General features: G+C 41.5%; 1 protein-coding gene across 1 annotated transcript in view; it reads right to left on the bottom strand.

Moving 5' to 3' along the window:
- Nucleotides 1–17,433, bottom strand: part of SI (sucrase-isomaltase) — a 43,344-nt gene extending 25,911 nt beyond the window's left edge. Inside the window, exons 1-19 of the mRNA XM_023933589.2 lie at nucleotides 17,342–17,433; nucleotides 15,877–15,997; nucleotides 15,345–15,418; nucleotides 10,717–10,837; nucleotides 10,530–10,639; nucleotides 9,719–9,870; nucleotides 8,279–8,450; nucleotides 7,011–7,110; nucleotides 6,269–6,381; nucleotides 5,176–5,301; nucleotides 4,587–4,718; nucleotides 4,306–4,425; nucleotides 3,583–3,696; nucleotides 3,282–3,366; nucleotides 2,573–2,690; nucleotides 2,030–2,201; nucleotides 1,351–1,467; nucleotides 730–884; nucleotides 366–450 (exon numbers count right to left, since the gene is read on the bottom strand). Coding sequence (XP_023789357.2) covers nucleotides 366–450; nucleotides 730–884; nucleotides 1,351–1,467; nucleotides 2,030–2,201; nucleotides 2,573–2,690; nucleotides 3,282–3,366; nucleotides 3,583–3,696; nucleotides 4,306–4,425; nucleotides 4,587–4,718; nucleotides 5,176–5,301; nucleotides 6,269–6,381; nucleotides 7,011–7,110; nucleotides 8,279–8,450; nucleotides 9,719–9,870; nucleotides 10,530–10,639; nucleotides 10,717–10,837; nucleotides 15,345–15,418; nucleotides 15,877–15,997 — 2,187 coding nt within the window. The 5' untranslated portion in view covers nucleotides 17,342–17,433. The remainder of the gene's footprint in view (nucleotides 1–365; nucleotides 451–729; nucleotides 885–1,350; nucleotides 1,468–2,029; nucleotides 2,202–2,572; nucleotides 2,691–3,281; nucleotides 3,367–3,582; nucleotides 3,697–4,305; nucleotides 4,426–4,586; nucleotides 4,719–5,175; nucleotides 5,302–6,268; nucleotides 6,382–7,010; nucleotides 7,111–8,278; nucleotides 8,451–9,718; nucleotides 9,871–10,529; nucleotides 10,640–10,716; nucleotides 10,838–15,344; nucleotides 15,419–15,876; nucleotides 15,998–17,341) is intronic.
- Nucleotides 17,434–21,912: the final 4,479 nt, after the last annotated feature.

Raw genomic sequence — 21,912 nt, 5'->3', positions numbered from 1 at the left:
AATGCGTTGCTGGCAGGAGAAATCATTATTTACAAGGTTCTGCCACAGAATAAGCCACCAGCTTTTTGTTTTCTTGCTGTACCACAGAGCAGCTGAAATGCAGCAAGAGAAGCTGACTCCAAAGGAAATTCAGGAAATGATGTGAAGATGAGGTAAAGCAGAATATCAGACCAGATATCCTTGGCTCCATAGAAGACTGGAAAACAGGAGTAGGATTCCACTGCAAGATTTTCTGTTTCAGCAGGGGTAAAAATACGTGAGAGAGCAGCAGGCTCTCTCACTGGCAGCAATAAATGAAGGAGCAGGAATGGGGGACTCAGCATGGCCCATGGTTACTGGAGAGATCCCAAAGCAGCCAAACCCACCGGCTCAAGAACAGGGGAAATCATCAGCCCAGGGCCCCACAGGAACTGCCTGTCGATGTCCCAGGTTGTTTCATCAGAGTAGAACCTGAATAAATGTGAAGGATAAAGAAGAAATTGGTTTTTTTTGGTGATTTATATCAGCAGCAACCCCAAGGTTTCAGTGTACTGATTGTCCACAGTCATGACTAAAGGATGCCATATAAAAATCCCCTCTTGATTACCCCAAAATGGGGTTTCACAGATTGGCAAGTCACCTACAGATATCCCAATGTGCATTTTCTTCACAGGGCAGAGGTTCAGGAAGTCCCCCAAGCCCATGAAGTGTGTCAGATTTTCGAGGTGCTTGTGAAACTCCCCAACTCACTCGTGCAGCAGTGGCCTCACGACGGTGTGTCCCTGGGTGTGAGCTTTGTAGAGCAGCGTGTACAGGTAGGGCAGCAGCGTGTAGCGAATGTTCAGGTAATGCTTGGAGCTGTTCACCAGCAAGGAGTTGGGCCCAAACACAGCTGGGTCTTGATGCTGGAAGCAAACACCCACTGTTATTATTTCCAGGTTTTCAAAGACACTTTGCAAACGTGAGGAAAGCTGTTTGAGAGGGGCTGGGGTTGCGTGGGGCAGCTCTGCACTGGGTTCTCTGTTCTGGTGCTGTGACCTGGTGTCCTCTCCCTCTGTTTGCACTGCCCATCCCTCCTTGTCCATCAGGGTTATTCCAGGATTCATCCTGGCATTCAGGTTCATGCCAAGGGGCTGTGGATCACACAGACCTCGGTGTTCTCGGTGGTAGGAGCAAAAAAATTCATAAAATTGTTGCCAGATAATTGTATTCTCAATTAACCCTTATGAAACTCAGCCTCTCCCATCCATAGTTTCATAAAGCTTAGGGCTCTGTTTTCAAACTGGTCAGTGATAGTGAGGATGAGAAGTGATATTAGAGGAAATGTGGTTGTGTAACACAAAGCAGCTTTGAACAGAAAGCACAACTTACCATGAAACCTTCACAGTTGTGGTTCCTGGAAAATGGGTAAAATGCTCCCACCTGCATCCATCGTCTGCAAAGTTCCTCTGTGGTGTTGTCACTGAAACCACAAATATCTGCTCCAATCTTTAAAAAAAAAATAAATTAAAAAATCAGAATGTGTTGGATGTCCAGTGTTTTGCACCTTGAAAGTCACAACACTTCCCTCTCCCAAATCCAGCTATGCTGCCCAAAAAATTAAACTGACCCCTCACTAACACTGCCCATCATTCTGCTTCCTCCAAATTTTACCTTCCTGCTTGGTGATCATATGCACAGAATGGGAAAACAGCTTCAAAGCCATTCAAATTTAAATCATAAAAAGGATTCTGGCTATTTCCCTTCTAAGTGGATGTCTCTAATTTGAAATTATAAGAAAACCAGGAATTGTTTCACATCCCTCAGTAGTGTTTAAAAGTTTCTAAACTAAGAGGTAGACTGGGATAAGATAATAAGTTTGTTACCCACTTTTATGTTGCCGCAACCACCAAAATCAAAATAAATGGCCTAAATCAAAACCTGATAATTGAAATGTTCAAAGGAAATTCCTAAGAAGGGTTAATTTTGAGGTGCCAATGTAAGTGGTTATTTAGAGTGGTTAGATAATCTGTTCTCAGTTTTGAAAGGATGGCACAAACTGATGTCCTACATAAGGTATTCCAAAGAGGTTGAACTCCAGCATTCCAGGGATTGCCCATCTCATCTGGTCCCACGTGGCTGCATTATCCCCCAGCCAGTGTCCCCCGTGCTTTCCTGATCCTGCAAAAGTTGACCTCGAGATGAGGAAGCTTCTCTTTCCTGGAAACACCTTCTCGATGGCTCTGGAAAGGAATGAGACTGGAATTACACAGAGGGAAACACAGCTTGGATAATCCTGAACAAAGCAGATTTATACTGATTTGCCCTGGTGATTCATCCCAGGGTTGGAGACACCCCTTTTGCAGGTGTGTTTTAGCAAAGTTCAAGATATTAATTTGAAATAATCTCTTTACACAGCTATGACAGCCAATCTGTGGCTTTTCCTACCAACTCCAGGCTGTGGATTTTGCCTTGGCTAAATTGGCCCGACCTTAACCCAGCATTTTCCAAGAACCTCGTTCCTTTAGCAGTCAGGTCTCGTGGTACTTTGGAAAATACAGGTCATGGACTGTTCTGAAACCTTTCTGCAGGATTTTTAGGATGCATTCCTTACTTCCTGCTGGACATGATCATGGAATATCCATAAAGATTGTGGACATCATATTGCTTCCCCCACTTCTGCACCGCATCCAGGCAAATTGTCTTGGAATACATGAGTTTGTCAAGGATCCCTTGAAGAAAGGAATACAAATAGCACTGGTAAGGTACATTTTTACTGTTAATATTTCCAATCTTTAATGCACATTTATGGTATCCAAGCCCCTTTTTTTTCCTCTTTATTCTTTCCCTCAGGCAGTTTAATTACTCCAAAACCAAGATGCTGCTCTTGGCTGTGGGTTTGGTTCATCATTTCCACTCCTGAGCTTTGCACCCATCCGAGGAACTGGGAATTGTGCTCTAAATTCCTCAATCACCATCTGACAACATGCTGGCAAAAGGTTACTTAAATCTGCTATGAATACAAACTATGAACTCCATCTGAGTTCTGCAAATATCTGGAAAACTACTGACACTGCAAGAGGATCATTACATTATCAGACATAATTAAGGCAATAGCGATATCCAATAATTATTTGACAAGATAAAAGAGGAATTTCTATAAACCACACCTGAAGCATACACAAATACAAGCCCATAAATATTATTTTCTGTCAATAGGAATGTCCAAGCCCCACCCATGAGAACTACACTAAAATCATCCTTGAATGCAATTAACATTTTATTTGATATTTTATTATTCTGATTAAAGCAGCTGGACTTACTGGGAGTGTAAGGAGGGTAGTTTAAGTCATTCTGTGCACAACCTCTTTTTGAGCCTTGAACAAAGCTGGACACTTCATTCATATCCTGGAAAGGAAAGACACAGGTTGTAATAAAGTTGCCTTAAGCACATTTCCCTAAAAAAGTCTTCCACTCTATTCTGCCATCCTTTAAGGAATCATTAGCTGCTATTCTTTAACATCTTCTTTCTGATTGCAAAAATACCTTTCAATCCAATAACAATTCATTGTAATAAACATCTGCTACCACCTAGATCTAAAATCAAACTCCTGAATTACTCACAATCCATAGTCCATCGTAGGGCACCATGTCATAGAACAATTTGCACTCGTCCACCCACCAGCTCGTGCCCTCGGGGCTGGTGAAGTCTGGGAACACAGTTTCCCCTGGCCACACCTGGAAAATTCCAAGGAAGATAATTAATGAAACTTTGAATGGGATTTAAAAGGGTTCATAGGATCACAGACCCGCTCAGGTTGGATGGGAGCTTGAAGAACAGCAAAGAGTAAGAATTTCTTAACTTTAAATTCTTCATTTGCTTTTCTTGTGAGTCCTACAAGGAACAGTACACAGCTGAGAAAATTCTCAATAGAAGTTAGGATTATAAATTAAAAGGATAATGTGGGGTCTGGCTCTTAAGCTGCTGCTGGAAATAAACAGGAGCTGGCTGGTGAAATGTCCCTTGAGCCTTCAAACTACCCTTCAATGTAAAAAACTTAGTGCTAATGTAAAAAAAATTAGGGTTAATGTGAACAAGTCTAATTTTAATTGCTATTTTAGTTCTATCTTTCTTTAAGAAATTAAAATTTTAAAAATATTCATTTTGATGTAGAATTACTGAAGAATACCTTTTAAATGTAAACAATTGAAAAAAGTAAAGAAAAGTTGAGAATTACATTTTATCATATTTTAGAAGAGACCTTACACTGGCAGATAAATCCCTGAGCTAAATTAAATCATAACAATAGCAAGAGATCAAATTCAAATGTGTAAAACCACAATTACCTCCCCAAGTAATGGTGTTACTCCATCTGACTCGTTAACCCAGACTTTTCTCGCTGTTCCCCTCCCGTAGCTTTCATAGGGACTTCCATCAGACAGATTTTGTGTGCTGATAGCAGGATCCTAAAGGAAACAGAAAATGACAAAGAAAAGAAGAAATCAGGATATTCCATCCATTATTCCAGGCCATAACTGCAGTAATTACATAGAATAAATAAAGAATAATAATAAATAACTGTAATGAAAGCGTTCCCAATTGAAAAAAGGAGTAATTAAATGCTTACCAATATGATGATGTATTTTTGTCCATAGTCATGCAAATAAGCTGCAAATTCAGGGAGCTCTTTAAATTTCACTTTGTCATAAGTAAAATCTTTCCTTTTTTCCATATACTCAATATCAATGACTTGGGCATCCTGAAAGAGAAGAGAGTTCAGCTTTTCCATGAGAAATGATTGGTTAAGATTTTTATTAGTCCATTTTCTTCCCAAATATTAGCTACATATTAGGGTATTCTGATTCTATTGAAGACATTAGGTTCATATCTCCTAAAATTTAATTTTAGAAGTTCATTGTACTTTGTCTTTGACTGACAATTAACAATAATATATTGTCCATAGGACAATAAAAAAATAAAAAAATTCAAGAGAGGAAAAATAGATAGAATTGGAAAGAATACAAGAAAAATTATTAGAATAAAGTGTTTGAATTAATCTAACTGCAGTAAACCCACCCCCCCTCGTTCTGATGTTCTCATAACGGGTCTAACATCAAAATGCACAAAAACTTTGACACCACACGTTTCCTAACCCAAACTGATGGGAATTGAGGCAGCTGTAGGGTGTGGGTGGTGTCCCCAAGCTCCATACTCACGTAGGGCAGGTTGACAGCCCTGTTCCTCTCCACAATTTCCTTCACCTCGTCCAGGGAGGCGTAACCGTAGCGGCTGAGCTGGAACCCCAGGTTCCAGTAGGCGGGCAGGGCTGGCAGTCCCACGAGCTGCGAGGGGAAAACAGAAACCCCACGTGCTGTTGGACACCCTGTGTCACCTCATCCCCTTTCCCTGCATCCACTGATCCCTTAGGATTTTATTTTTCTCTTTTCCATGCATTTGTAAGCCTGCAGTTCTTTCCAGAACTCCAAACTCCACACCCAGCGTCAGCTGCTGCTTTCCCATTCTGGGCAGACACAACAATTCCTCCCCAGGCCTGGCAATCAAGGACACCTCAGTGCCCCAGGCCCCAGCAATGGCAACAAAAGGGAGCTGGGGCAGCAAACTTGGGCTAAATGCCTTCATCAGCTGCAGCTGGAATTGCAGGATTGACCCCCAATGTGCAAATGGACCAAACTTGTCAAAGTGTGAAACCCGGGAGCCGTGGGACATTTTGGGTGCAGCCCCTGGGGGGCTTCACCTGCCCTAAATGTGCCTGGAGGGCCCTCAATAAATAGAAATAGAACTGATTTGTATTCCCTTCATTCTGTCTGGCCTCTGTTTCTGGGTAGCCTCGGAAGAAGGCATCACCACATTTCTCAAGTCTACTCCAATAGCACACACTAAACGAGCAGCCCACTCCTAAATACAATATTGTTTCCCTGTTATTTATTTGTTTTAATAAATGCTGGTATTCTGGGACAATGCCCACTCCTTAAGGTGTCACTGGAACTGAGGCAGGTCTCAAGAAGTGCAAAAGACACTCAGTGATATTTTGTGATCACAAAATCCAGACATCCTGCAAACACACTCTCCATCCCATAATATTGCCATGTGAACAGGAATTAGTCCTCATGACAGGAGCAATAAAACCTCAATTATTCTAAGAGACCACCTCCAGCTCTAATGACCACGGGGTAAATTACAGCTTAATGGAGCAATGGATTTTGGAGCAGAGAAAAAGAATATTATAAAATAAATCCCAAGCACTTTGAAAAATTCTGCTGGATGCATAATCCCTGTAGGTGAAGGTACCTGCAGGTACTCCTGGACTACTTGCTCTGGAGTGTCCCCCAGGAAGATGTAGAAGTCCAGGATGCCTCCAATGGTTCTGTAGGTCACTGCTGGAGCAGGCTGCACCACAAACTCTGCCAGACAAGAGTGCACAGAAACAGTTCTGAAGCACAGGAAAGCCTAAAATTACTTTGCCATTTTCTAATTGATGATTATGGAATTTATGGAAGTAAAAACCACAAAATGCTTAAAGAATCCGAAATCATTAACTGAACTTCCAAAAAAGGGCAAATCAGGTAACTCTTTGTGTCTCTATTTCCATTCCTTTACATCCTACAGAAAAGAGGATCAGAAGAAATCCAATGGTTCAGCTTTTTTTCTCTGAGTTTTTAGTACAACTTTCCAGCCCAAAGATGTGCAGAGCTCAGTAAACATAAATATAAATATACTTATCTCTGAAGGGACTAAAGGACATTTACTTCCAAGTGTTTTTCACTACATATTTAGTCTCTTATTCCAGTGCAGACCTGTACAGCCTTTGGATAAGTTCCTGACCCTCAGATTTCCATCACACTTCTCCAGTTAATCAAGCTACACATTGCTTGTATTTGAAATATTATTATACACCACACTTGTGGCTGCCCTCAGATATTTGGGGTGTTTTTAAGAAGGGACACTTACATCAGCTCAGTTTTGATTGCAACCCAAACGATCATTTCAAAAGAAATTCAACTGCTCAGAGCCACAGAGAAAGGTTTCTTACCCATGGCATTGCTGTTCATCAGGAAAACACCAAAGGAGGCTCCAGTGCTGTCTTCCAAGCACAGGAAGAAAGTTTGGGTTCCATATAAATTATCCATTGCCTAAAATAATAAAGGGAACAGCATCTTGATTAACATCTAATAGCAGGATCTGTTCTGGAATATTTCAAAACATATCACAGGTAGAACTTGAAATGTCTCAAAATGGAGCAAAATCTGGGGAATAAATGTGCTCATCAAGAACTTGAGAGGTTCTTCCATCCCCTTTCACCATAGATTAGGTTTTACATCTAATCCATATTTCTATTCATCCTACAAGGCAATAATTTTGATGTTTAATCTGTGGAAATAGGAGAGTGCCACGCTGTTTTTTCATTTCCTTTCTAATTCTTTTTTTATTTCTGTTGTTATTATTAGCATCACAACCCCTCAGAAATGCTAACGATTGTTGCAACAGTTGTGCTTTTTCTCCTGAAAAAGCAAATTCAGTTCAAATGCACAAGAAACAGGACCTGAGCAATTAGAAACCAGCCTAACTTGGTGCTGTTCAGTGTTATTTTATCTTAATGAGCCTACACTCAATGGAGCCATTCAGTGAAGAACTATCTTCAAACCAGAGGAAAGAGTGAGAAGGAATCTCAAGGCAATGGGTACAAATTCCAGATTATTAATTAACCACATGCAGCCATCTCCTCCTCAGGTTTCAGTCTGTGTATCACCTGGTGCAGCAGAACAAGAGTTCTCTCTCAAAGCTGGGAGAGCTGCTTTATGAAGCTGAGGTAACGGTGAAAATAATCTTACAATTATCAAAAAATGGGTGGCACAGAAATTGTTTCATAAAGGGACAGACAGAAAACTATAGAAACAAATAGCAGCTGACAGACATATTTTATTTTTGAAAGAGTCAGCTGTTAAGGAGAATTTTCCCATAATTTGAGCTCCAAGGATGTTGCTGCAGCAGCCTGGGCCATCTGAAACGAACCCTGCACGCAGCAAAGCACATTGTTATTTATTAGTATGTTATTTATCAGTATGTTATTTATTCTGATTATCAGTAGAAGATGAAGACCCATCTATTAAGGTTTATCCACTGGTTTTCCACTGCACACCAACACAAAAAAATCAGGGAACATCCATCAGCACCACGGAGCTTTTAGTAACAACAACACTCCTGGAAAATCTTTTAAGGAAAACTCAATGGAGTGCTCACTGCCCGAGAGTTTTGGGTCACAAAACTGCAAAGAATGAGGGGAAACAAGCCCAAACTCACTGCAGAGGGGCCGACGTCCCTGCTGAAGATAGGCCAGGTTTTCCAGTTGACGTCGTGCCTGTACTGCTTGTGCACGTGCTCCCCCACGCCGTAGATGTTGGCGCTGGGCAGTTTGATGGAGAGCTGCAGGAACTGGTCAGCATACTGCAGGGGCCCGATGGTCGTGTCAAACCTGGTGAGAAAGTGCAAGAAAAATGAGCAGGAAGGAGGAGTTTTACCGAGAGTTGTTGCAAGAGGTGTTTCTCCTCCTTTCAGATGGATGGCAGAGCCAGGTCTCCACCCAGAGCTTTCAGGTTTTCTTCCAACTGCTGTTGGGAGCAGAACTCTCTTTTGGGGCCTCAAGTGGAACAAATGATGGTGGAAGGTCACAGACTCAATCAGAATAATCAGGATTTTGGTGATGAACTGTCTAACACATTGTCCTGTTATAGAGGCCTCTGTTTTGTTGGACTGTTTAAGAGTCAGGGAAAACCAATGATCTTCTACAAATAAATTTATCAAGGATTTATCTCTGAGGGGCTGCCTTATCCTGTAGTAGCAACAGCTTCCTCTGAGACCCAAATGTAAACACTTCTATGAAATGAAACAAAGGCCTAAGGAAATGTATGCAGTATTCCAGAGAATTGTTTCCATGTGATCCCACAGGTGTCTCGTGCCCTTCCCTGGACCTGTTTAATCAGTCAGGCACTGCTGGCTGCCAGGACTGTGCCCTCTGTAATTGCAAATCAATCATTACAGAGGATTCCAAGCAAGAAAACAATACCAATAAGAGCAAAAAGCAACCCTTAATTAATTAAGCTGGAAGCCTTGCTAATCCAAGTGGCCCAGCCCTGTGACAGGTAATCATTCCTGGCTGATTTAATGAACACCTTCACCCTGGCACTTCCCCTCTTTGAGGCCACCTGGACACCTCTGGGTTGGTGGGTTTGGTTGTACTCATTTGTTTTTAAAGCATAAATGGGATGAGAGAATTCAATATTCAAGGCCATTAAATATTTTACACACAGCCATACATGACCAGCTGCCCTTGGATATCACAGGTCTAAAGGGCAGCCTGATTTTGGTGGTTCAGGCCCTCAGCATGAGCACAGTAAAGAAGATAAAAGGAACAGTCAGGAGTTTTCCCACATGGTTGGAAGCACTGGCAGAGAGTCCTTCAGGTAATAAAAATTCCCCATATGAGAATATATGAGGAAATGAGATTTCCTCAGCACTGAGGGAACGTGATCAGAGAGCCACACCCAAAACCTCTCAGACAGAGTTTGTTCATCTCAGTTTGTTCCCAAAGTCATCCCAGGAGTGCTGGAGGGACATCCACCAGACAAGAAAAGGGAACAAGTAGAGTTTGTGCCTGAGAGGAAACCCTGACAGGTGGCATCTGCTGTGGCATCACCAGCTTTCAGGGAGCCCCAGTGCCACCTGAGCCACACCAGGACTTACAGCACTTTGCCATTGCTGGCTCTGGTCACCACGAGGCCGAAGGGTTTCTGCTTCAGCTCCACCTTGTAGCTGAGGTCGGAGGCCATGGAGCCCTTGAACGGCTGCACGTGCTCATGAGGGACCTCGAACCTTTGTGTCTTGGGGTCTGTGATCTGCACACATTTACACAGCACAAATGTTGGGCCTGTACAGATTAGTCCCTAACACAGACAATTTCCAGCATTATCCATAATACCCAGGGTATTTCCCCCCTTATCCCAGTCTCCTCTTCTGCTTTTATTGCTGTTCACTTGCAAGTTTAATTACTCATTTCCAGCCATTTTTTTCAGAATATTTGACTCTGTGTTTCCCTGGCTCTCCATGAACCCACCACCACAGGACAAACTCCCACAGAAAGTTCTCAATCCCACAAGTCACTGATAGCCCACATCCATGGCACAGGCTCGAGCTCTCCACAGAAAACACAAACCACTGCAAAAGCTAATGTTGTCTATCAAAATAACTGAGACATGTGACCAGGCCATAAACAAAAAGTAAATAAATACATTTATCCACCAGATCTTCCTGTGATGAGGACAAATGCTAGATAATAAAAAAAAGCTGAGCTTTTCAAGGCTCTTGGTGATTTTTTGTGCAGAATTCCCGCCCTGCCAAGTGCCTGTTAACCTGAGGCATTGCAACAGCAGGGAGGACAACGAAAGGACTTCAGTGGGAATCATGAGAGTGCTCCAGAGACATCAATCCTACACTCCCTGCACAGGACATCTTGCAGGGAAAACAGGCCTTGGAGCAGAGGAGGACAAAGGCTGACCTTGAATCGGAAGCGGTTCTTTGTCTGATACTCTCCCGTGAGCAGCACGGTCTGGATGTCATTCCCGAAGAGGGAAGGGGATGGCAGCCTCTTCAAGGTGGCCTCAAACCCTTGGGAGACAAACACGGGGTGTTGTGGGGAATGGGAGCTCAGGGCTGGCAGCTGGGGGGGCCAGGCCAGAGCTTACCTGCCGGGGTGGCTCTCTGGGAGCCCTGCACTTGGTAGCCGTGGTTGGGCGAGAAGAAGCACCAGGGCACGCTGGTGTCGCTCTGGGGGCTCCAGCAGCAGCCACGGAGGGAGCAGGTGCTCTGAGCAAGGGCAGAGGGACACAAATCAGCTGGGGTTGCACAAATAAATCCCTACTAAACCAGTTAAAGCACACATTTCACCCCTAACACCAGAAAACTCAGTAACTTCTGCGCCCAGGCCAAGTCCTCCTTTGAAGAACTCTGAGTGAACTCAGCACCACAGAAAGCACTAAAGGGGATTTTTTCTGGATTCAGAGTAAACTTGCTTATTGGGTGTGCATTCATTCTTAAGACCAAAAGATCCACAGGTAAAATAAACATTTTAGAAGAATTATTGAAACGTTTGAGCTGTGGCAGGTACAGCAGAGTCCGACCAAAAGTCACACACTGGAGAGGGCGTGAAAATGATTAACATCAAAGAAATATCTATATTTGCATAGTTGCACATTTTGTATAATATCTACTTTTTAATGTCATTTTCCACTATCAGAAATATTCAGACTGCTTCTGTATTACATCAAATTTAGATAAATATATATATATATTTTTTAACAAACAAACCTATTGTTTCAAGCCTCAAATGTAACGGCACCAACCTTTACACACACATTCACTAAAAAGGTGAAATTCCTTTGCTGTGCTGTTAGAAATTAACTTCCTCACATGCTGTGTGCATGAGGTTTATGTTTGGAGATAAGATTGGGGCAATTAATCACTAAGTTTCCACCCATTTTCTCTCCTTAAACCCCCATTCATAACTTAGGGCAAAGGACAGTGGTAAAACAACTTTCACTGAGGGTGAAGGGCCATTGGTGATCTCAGGTATCCAAATCCAGCAGGGACACCTTCAAAACTTCACTTTCCTCTCTCAGCAGCTCTTTCTGCCTTCATCTGATTGTGCTCAGGTGCTTTTGGTGTTTGTAATAAATATTTTAAATATTCTGCAGCCTGAAATAGGTGGACATGACCCAAAACCTTCTGCTGTGCTCACTTTGGGGTTGGAGAGCCCAAAGTGGTCAGTGCAGGTCAAATTATTCCAGAGGCTCTGGACAGAGGAAAGCAAAGGCAGCTCCAGCCCAGCAATCAGGCAGGAGCTGAGGGAAGCACTGAGGGAGCTCACAAAGCCACTGGCCTGGGAAATCTCAGTCAAGCATTTATTTGATAGTGGTTTTGCAGAGCACAGAAACCACCCAAAATAAACCCAAGATTGATCACACAGAGAAATGTTTTTCTCTCTGTTGTGGACTCATCCCATCAGAAAACATTTGCTGTCGCTTCCATCAGGCTCCAAGCCAAAAAGAAAGGTGGGAGGAGAGATGCAGGGACTCATTTTCCCCCCTTTGATTCACAGATGGATGCAAGGCTGTGAAGAACCCAGGCTCACTTCCCACCCCACCAGATCCCACCAGGAGAACTCCTCATTCCCCATTTATAAACTATTGCAGAGTAAAGGAGAGGAAGCACCAGGCCCTCCAGGACTGCAGAGATCTCAGCTTTAGTCCCCTCACATATAGGGGAATATCCTAAATCTGAAAACAGATTTGCTACTTCCATCTTCTTATCCCATTCCTAGACCAGTGACCATCCCATAAAAATCTGAATAAACTGAAGAGGTTTTCCTGAAACCTGGCAGTTCAGCATCCACTTTCCCAGCTTCCTAAGCATCTTTTTCTTTCTCCTGAATACTTCCTGACTATTTTCAGCAGTTCCTTCACAGTCCAGTGATATTTTTCCAGCTGGATCTTATCCTGGCAGATTTGTATTTTTGTGGCATATTGAGCTTTCTGCACCAGGAAGTAAACACAGGAATTGAGGGCTGGTTATGCCTGGCACAGGGGAAGAGCAGAGTTCACCAGGGACACTGGGGAGCCTGTTGTAAAAGCAATCATCTGCTATAAACAAAGATGTGATCCCAGCCTGTGAGCTGTAAAAGCAGCACGATAGATACCAGCACCCAGAAAAGCCAAAGCTTAATTAGGAATAAGCCTGGACACGAGGAAGCTGCTCACACTGGGGTACAGCATGAGCCGAGCACCAAGGACTCAAAGAGCAGCGTGGCCACGTGCTGAGCTAAAATGTGCTGTTCTGTGCTCCAGGCCTCTACCAGCAGGGTATTTTGGGAAGAAAAGCTCAGAAACTGAGCCCAAACCAACAATTCCCCCTTTCCTGAGCTTTTGGAGGTGTCAGCCTGGCATACATGAGCTCTGCTCAGTGGAATTCTTGTTTTACTAGTGTGTTCTGCTTGTCTGATCAGACCTCCTGGCAATTTTTTACAGCAGTGGATAGTTCCTAAATATCTTACTTCTTCCTGCACCTCTATCTTCACCAACCACATGATCACATACAAAATATCTATTTTCTTTCTTCCTTCCTTTGTCTTTTTCCTCATTTCTCTTTCTTTTCTCTTCCTTTCTTCCCTCATTTGTCTTTTCTTCCTTCCTCTTCCCTTTATTTCTGCCTGCCCTTCTCTTCTTCCTTCCTTATTTCCTCCTTTTTCTTACTTCCATTTTCTTTCTTCTATTTACTTCTACTTTCTGCAATTCTACTCATTTTCTTTGGTGATTAATCAAGGCAGACACCAAACCTTCTTGGTCAGCTTAGCCAAATCACTTTTCCCAGCTTCTGTTTATTCTGAAAACCATTAACACAAACCTCTGCAGAAGAGTGATGCAGGAAATGCAGTTTTACAGGTTGCTGCATTAGTGTAGCCTGGCACAACCAGGGGAAAACGTGCCCAGGAGTGAATGGAATCACTGGGATGGGATTCTGGCTTTCCTCATGGAGTAAAAGTGATATTTATCTCCAACCCTGTCAAATCTGCTGCCTGCTCTTCACTAATATTCAGAAATAATTTCCTTTAATTCCAGACTGGGTGCCCTCAGTATTGCAATCTGCATCTACTTTTCTGCTGGGAGCAGTGATTTGATTGTTTTTAATTCTCTGCTAGCAGCAGCCTTGCCCCCAGAGCAGCAGTGCTCCCCTCCCTGCTCGGGGAGAGCAGCCCTGCACTGGGGTGGCTGCTCCAAAGGCAGGAATTACAGATTTAAATGATCTGTGCTCCAAAGGCAGGAATTACAGATTTAAATGATCTGTGCTCCAAAGGCAGGAATTACAGATTTAAATGATCTGTGTGGCCTCTCCTGCAGAGCTCTGCCTGTTCCTGGGGCAGGGAAGGCACCTGAAGACTCGAGGAACAGGCTGTGATTTGAACCTTTCCTAACCCACCCCCTGCAGGACTTTATTGAGCTACAAATCATAACAAAACCCACGGCACGAAAGGCTTTAACAACAGCCAGTTCTGGAATTAGGCTGGAATTTTGTTCAAGGTTAACAACTTTTATACCTCTGTGAATGACAGAAATAACCCACATCACACTGGGTTGTTGTTTTCTCCTAAACTGCCCTACCCAGATCAGGGAGAGACACCAGGCATCCACCAGAAAACAAGAAAATCCGTAATAAAGATGAAAAATAATAATTTTATTATTCTAATCTAATCTAATCTATAATTAATTAATAATTATAAATAATTAATTTAATATATTATTATGTATCATTTTATAATAATATAATGTATATTGTATAATATTATATATTATATAATATATACAATATAATATATATTGTAATATATAATATAAAATATATTATTATATAATATATTCTCGTGATATATATTAATTTCATAATATAATTAAATATTAGTATAATAATATAAGTAAGATAATTATAATCTATAATTATAATCTAATAATAATTATCTTTCAAGACTAACTATTACAAAAAGATTCTCAGTGTGAAAACACTGAAAAAACAAAGGGCATCATAAAATGATGGAAGGGTTTGGGTTGGAAGGGACCTCAAAGCTCCTCTCATTCCAATTCCTTCCTTGGGCAGGGAACCTTCCACCATCCCAGGCTGCCCCAAGCCTCATCCAGCCTGAGATGAGGAATTTTAACTCAGAGATTCTCAAGCCAAAAATCTTTTCCATACTTTGCTCTCTCAGACACCCCAATCAGGAGAGGAAGGCACTGGGATCCAAACTGGGTGTACAAGGAAACACTGAGCACGTCTTGTACCTTGTCAAATTGCACATCCAAGCAAAGCCCACTGTTTCTGAATTATTATTATTATTGAATTATATATAATGTGACATACATTATATATATTACATATTCTACATATATAATATTATATAGTATTATATATATAGACTTTTTAATATATTGAATTATATATATGAATTATTATTAAAAATGTCAGCTTTTGACCATCACACCAAATGAAACCATTCAGAAAATGTTGTTAAAAACCAAGAGTGGCTCTTTTAACTGCCTGACCAATATTTTTGCCACCTCTCCCCCAACCAGAGAAATCAGACTTTCTGTCAGCAGACTGAAATGGTTGTGCAGGGGTTGAGCTCCCCCGAAAACGCTGGGGCAATCACAGATTTAAACTGCTAAAGGAAATACCTGATCTAGTAGAGACAAATTACATTTTTATAAATAAGCAGGAGGTTTTATGGGATGAAATCTATTTTCTAATATTTTCCAGAATGTTACCAGACCTTTGTTGCCAGTTGATCCGGGATGCAGTCAATTCTCTCAGCTATTGGAATCCTCTGACATTGTGGGTAAAATTCTGTCAGGGAAATAAAGAAATGGGTTAGAACCAGCATTTCTAAACTGTGGGGACAGCTTCATTCCCTCTGAACTCAGCACCTGCTTCTGCTGATTCAAATCACCACCAACAGTTGTTTCTGTGATTTATTTTTACCTTTGGAAAGTGGCATACAAGAACTGTGCAGGAGGACTTTGAGCTCATTTGAATATGAGGCACAGGTATAGGCATAGGAAAAGATTACCTGAATATTGAAGATTTTTGTAGATAAAAGAGGGCAAAAGCTTTGTGGATTCCACACACATTTTTGGGAGGGTGCTGCCCAGTGTCACAAGAAACACATCACTTTCTAACTTTAACGAGTTAGAGAGTTTTTGTCGGCGTTTCATGATGACAAGAGCACTTGGGTAATAAGAAGAGGAGCCCTGAGGCAGAGCTGAGCAGATTGCACTCGGGGTTTCTGCTCCTCCAGCACTTACCTGGAGATTTCACCCCGGGCTGTCCCGTGGCCAGCAGCCCAATGAGGACACAGGCGATGACGGTCACCACGGAGAAGAGGACAATCAGGGTGAGCTCCAGCCCACTGAACTTCCTGCCCATCTAGGAACCCAGAGAAACCCCATCAGCCAAAGTAAAACACAAGGAACAGCTAACAATTACATTTCCAATTTCTTAAATTAGCAACATTTACAAATTATTCTGATTTTAAGAATCACCTAATCCCAAGGCTTAAATAAAACTCTCCTTAAAGACTATGTGCAACAAATCCCCACTTCATGATAATTCACCCAGTGCAGATTATAAAATTGTTACACTGAGGGAATGTATTTTTCACCCTGCAAATCACTTAACACAGAACAATTCACTCCTGAGATTAACCATGGGCTTTCCCACAGGTTACTAAAACTCCTGAAACAGAAAAGTAAGAAAATCTCCTCTTTTTTTCCCTTTTCTAAGCTTTCTTTTCTCCAAGTTTATTCTTTTTTAGAAGGGTGGGACTCAATTTTTTAAAAATATACCTGAGAAAAGCTGGAATAAACTCTGAGGCTGTGGCCAGGACACGTGGGGAAGGCAGGACAGAGGTAAATTGCTTATTTGTACAGTGGGAGAACAGATTGTGTACAAGCTTATGGCACAGAGATTGCTGCTGGAATCACAACTGAAATATGGGAAATAACTCAGTGGGGTCAGTGCCTTAAAAAGCTGTGGAAAGCACAAGGTTTTTCCCGAATTCCTTTTGTATTCTTCTGGTAAGAAAGGCACACTGTGCTGGCTCAGAGGACAACCCAGACTCATCAACACTGAGCTGTGCATCAGCAATCAAACTGATTAAAACTAATTAAAATGAAATAAAACTAATTAAAACTAATATCAGCAGCTGGATCAATACTCACTGGCAGCTACCAATGCATTTGGCTTTTGGTTAAAAGCATTTAACCTCATAGAACCACCTCAAATACAGAGAAATTGGTTCTTTGAAGTTAAGGAGGTGTGGGAGCACACGTGCATTGCACATCAGAACACTTTTACATGTTTTAGTGATGACCCAAAGGAGTGAAAAATACTTCAGAATGAACTATTTTGTGTGTGAAATAACAGTTTAAATTGTTGTGTGCTCCTGCTGCCATTTTTAATCCATCGCCCTTCCTCCATCACAACCCAAAATCTTCTCTTGCTGTCTTGCCCCAGATGATATCATCCTAAAACTTTAAAAACCTAAGGATTGTCTTTCTGAAAAGTAGGATTTCAATCAAGTTCTTGCCATCAAAGCCTCACATTTCACTCAATTTCAGTTCTTTCTTCTCCTGGTCTCCCTCCAAACCCTAAACCATTGGAAATAAATCCTTATAATTTATAAATCTAAGTTGTGCTGTGCGACAAGCATTCAGCAGCGAGGCAAAGCTCTCCAGAAGAACCTTGGAAGCAATAAAATGAAAGCCTTACCTTAAATTTTCTGCAGCTCCTTCATCTGCTGCTGCAGGCTGTGAAGTTCAACATCAAGCCTGGGGCTTTATGAGCTGCTGTTATCAGTTCTCAGGTGTGTTTGCAAAGCCCTGGGCCAATGGCAGGTACAGCCAGGATGACAGGCAGATTACAGACACTCTTTGGACTAAACACTGGGATTATTGCAGTCCAGGGATTGCTGGTTAATTAATAATATTCAGGATGAAGCATCAGCTTCTGCAAAGGAGAGAAAAGCAGTTATGAAAAGCCAGTCAGCTCATCCAGCTGCATGACTGGGGTTTTTTAATCTCTTCTTTTCCCATATCTTTGTTACTTTAACCTTCATGGAGCCCTCATGTTCCTCAGGTATTATTTCTGCTTAATCACCACCAGAAGTAATTAAACATTCCCAAAGGAGGAAAAGAGCTGTTGAACACATTGCAGGGGAGAATCAAATTTATGACCATTAAATTTTTTATTGGAATTAACTATAAAATATTAATCGTAAATCAATATAAACAGATTTCAGGGGATACTGCCAATAAATGTCAAAAGCAGATTAGAAAGATGAAGGAATAACATAGAAATGCTAAAATTTTATAGCAAAGAGGCATTAATCATAACCTTAACATGAATCTTTCACACTTAACAGTTTTTTGTCTTTTTTTTGCAAATGATAGGTGGGATTCTAACATTAAATCTGTGTTTTCCAAAGGAAGGCTTTCAATTCATATTATTAAAGCATTTAAAGGTAATTTTTCAATAATAATGAAATGACTGAGAAATGCCACTTCTATTTTTTGCACTGCTGGTGAATTTACTCCAATTCCTCCATCCCTCAGTTCTGCTTGGGGAGCCCCAGAAATGAGAAACTTGGAATATTTCCTGATGAATCCCTTTTTCCTTTCCTTTCCTTTCCTTTCCTTTCCTTTCCTTTCCTTTCCTTTCCTTTCCTTTCCTTTCCTTTCCTTTCCTTTCCTTTCCTTTCCTTTCCTTTCCTTTCCTTTCCTTTCCTTTCCTTTCCTTTCCTTTCCTTTCCTTTCCTTTCCTTTCCTTTCCTTTCCTTTCCTTTCCTTTCCTTTCCTTTCCTTTCCTTTCCTTTCCTTTCCTTTCCTTTCCTTTCCTTTCCTTTCCTTTCCTTTCCTTTCCTTTCCTTTCCTTTCCTTTCCTTTCCTTTCCTTTCCTTTCCTTTCCTTTCCTTTCCTTTCCTTTCCTTTCCTTTCCTTTCCTTTCCTTTCCTTTCCTTTCCTTTCCTTTCCTTTCCTTTCCTTTCCTTTCCTTTCCTTTCCTTTCCTTTCCTTTCCTTCTTTCCTTCCTCACCTTCCCTCCCCACCACTCTCAGGTGAACATTTCCCAACAAACCTCACCCCTCCTTTCCATGGGAACAATGCCCATGTCCAAGAAAATTCTGGAAACATTGCTAAAAATCGCTAAGTCCGCTGCTTTATGAGTGTGTGTTAAAGAAACAAAATGTCTTAGTGTGGATTATCGGGATGATAATGGCTGGGGAAGCCTGAGGGGTTTGTTTGATGGATATTTGTTTTCCAAAGTTTATTTATTTCATTTGACTGCTCCGGGAAAGCAGCGGGCCCAGCGCAGCAGATTCCATGGGCTCCATTTAACAATCTCCCTGCCATCAATAAAACCATTTGCTTAAGTGCTTCCCTGCCTTGGTGGTGCCACAAACCTCTGTTATCCATCACCCAGGGAACGCTTTCCCTGCCGCTCCGGAGCACAGAGCCAGGGAGCACAGCTCTCTCCAGGGAGGCTTTCCCAGCAGGTTTCCCAGCTGGGTGTGCTCTCATCACTCCACAGAGGAGATCAGGGCACCCACCTAGCTGTGAGATCAAACTCCAAGGAGGAGGAGCGATGAAGGCTCCTCAGCCAGGGACTCTGAGAGGCCATAAAAACCAGGAGAACTCCATGGAGTGAAGAGCTGGAGCAGCGTGGTCTCTGCTGGCTCCTGCTCCGGTTTCCAGGAATTCAGAGCTGATTCCTTTCTGACAAAAAGGTGGGAAGAAGAATTGGTACAAGCCCAGGGGTACAGGCTAGGCTGGAGAGAATGGCACAGCAAAGCAATCTAGGAAATGAGGCACGGTTAAAAATGCAGTAATTTAAGAAGAGACATTTATCTCTTTGCTTTGAACAGGTCCATTTTTAATTAAATCACACAGAACTTGCAAAGCTCATTAGCTGGGCAGAATGAGCTCCCTGGCACTCCTTCAGCCAGCTGAGCTAAAAATTTGGGTTTCAGTTACAGGACCAGGCTAGGAAATAGGAATGGCTTATTCTTTGTCTACACGTTAATAAGATTTGGGTTTTTTTCAGGGTTTTGGTGTCAAATATTTAATATAAGTGAGAGTTACAGCTCTTAATTTCTGTAAGAATCTGTTGGCATGTTACCAGTCCAGCCAGGAACATGATTGCTGTTCTGGAAGGATGTCTGGCACAGGTCCAGTGGGAACACTCTCCTGTAATCCCCACATTCCTCCTTGGCATGGCAATCCCACCCTGCAATCCCAGCTCTCCAAAGTGGGAGCTCTGGCCACATCCAAGCAAGGAAAAAGGCTGAGCTGTTTTTAGAGGACTCCAGACACTCAACTGAGCAAGGCAAGGAGCTGTGAAGCCTCACCAATGCATTGAAAACAGATTTTCCCCCAAAGAGACTCTGGAGAGAATGAATTTGGATTCATCCCATGTTGTGTCATTTTCCCAGAGCACATCACAATTCAAGATCAGATGCTGTGAGCTCCGTCTCAGACAAAAGCAGTTTTCATTTTACAGTAATTGACAACCAAAATATTTTGATTTTGTTTACCAAACAGACAGAGAAATAATATCAACTGAGTCATTTCATTGCAGTGGAAAAGCAGAACATATTTGAAGTTCATTTTCGAAGTATGTGCAGTTCTTCTCAAAGAAATGCAAATAGACATTGTATGGAAACCAGTTTTTAGATAAATATGTTTCTTTACATCTAAATAATGGATCATTATCCTCATTCCAGTACCACTTTTAATCCAAAAAAAAGTATGGCAGAGGTGATGAACATTAAAATTTAATGCCAGTGTTATTTATGAATTTTTATTAGGTCAAATTAGAGACCAGTGATAATTAGAGATCAGTGGTGGTGATAATGACGACAAAGATGAGAATTCCAATGGATCTATGGCCTATAGAAAAAGGAATAAATTTTGCACTTCTCAGTGCAGATGAGGAAATGACTTGCTGGGAGTCTCTAAAACACAAAAATAATTACTGGAAGTCAGTGCAGAACACGGTGCTCAGGTGATGACTCAGTGGTTAAGACCTGAAATCAGAGGAGAAATGTTATAACAATACTCCTAAAAACCCCCAAACCCTCTCATTCTTATTTTAATCACTGCTGAACACAAAAAGCACGAAGCGAGAAGGCGTCTGATGTAGAAGGAACAAGTGTCAGGATGGTTTGAACCATAATCATGAATATAAATCACTTGATTATGGCTGAAAATTAATAACTGCTGCTGCTCAAGATAGCAAAGGGTAGCTCTTAGTAGAGCCAAGTCTTATGTATTGCCAATATTTATTATCTACCTTCTCAACTGACAAAGAAATTACAAGATTGAATGAAGAAAGAGAATATTTTTCCTTTGGCCATTCATGCATAAATATGTGGAAATATCAAAATGTGCCTGACATTATTACTCGATCAAAATCTATCATCTGCTTTTTGATTTATTTTTTTTAAGCTGTAATAAGGGAACATCAGGGATATTCCAGAATGGAAATATCCAACAAGCAAGAGATCTGAACCTGGCATTTGTAGCTGACAATGTTCACTCCAGGATGGAGTTCAGTGCCTGTAAATGAAGGGGAAAAGGATGATTAATATTTGCTTCCAGCTAATTGCTGGCTCCAGATAATGCACCAAGTTGAAAGTGACTCTCAGCTGCATCCCTCCAGCTCTGCTTTGGGCAAAATGGAGAGAAAGGAATTCTTCATTTGCAGTTGGATGGAAACACAGAGAAGCTGAAAAAAAATCCCAAAACAAGCAGAAAGAAGTTTAATTTATTAGCAATTATCCTTCCTCCTCAAACATCTGAATTCACAATTTGTTGATTTTTCAGACCAAGGCTGCTGTGGGTGCTGGGTTTGGGGTCCTTTTCCTGGGAACAACCGTCAGGTTTTACTCTCAAATCTTTCTTTTCTCAACTTCTTCAGCTTGATGTGATTTTTTTATTTCCATGTTCCTTCCTACCTGGAATGTACCAGCAGAAAGGAATTTTCACTCCTGCTGGCAGACCTAGAAACATCAGAGATGTTTTCTGCACAGGGACATATCAAGGTTAATATTCAAGTTAAATTTGAATAAAGTTTTGAATAAAAAAATGGATATTGCTTCTCATGGAACCTAGTTGGTGAAAAGCTGAAGAACTGGTTAAGAAAGAATTTATCAGGTTTATAAATCCATTTTAAAACTGTCCTTCCTTCTCCTTTGATTCCTTAAAAACAGAGAAAATTCTTAAACCTCCCCAGGCATGTCATTAATTTTTGTGCCTTCTAGAAATGGATAAATTCAAATGTGATGT

The sequence above is a fragment of the Cyanistes caeruleus genome, chromosome 10 (assembly GCF_971803275.1).
Source record: "Cyanistes caeruleus chromosome 10, bCyaCae1.hap1.1, whole genome shotgun sequence".
NCBI classification, from domain to species: Eukaryota; Metazoa; Chordata; class Aves; order Passeriformes; family Paridae; genus Cyanistes; species Cyanistes caeruleus.
This window is presented reverse-complemented; position numbering and strand designations above follow the sequence as displayed.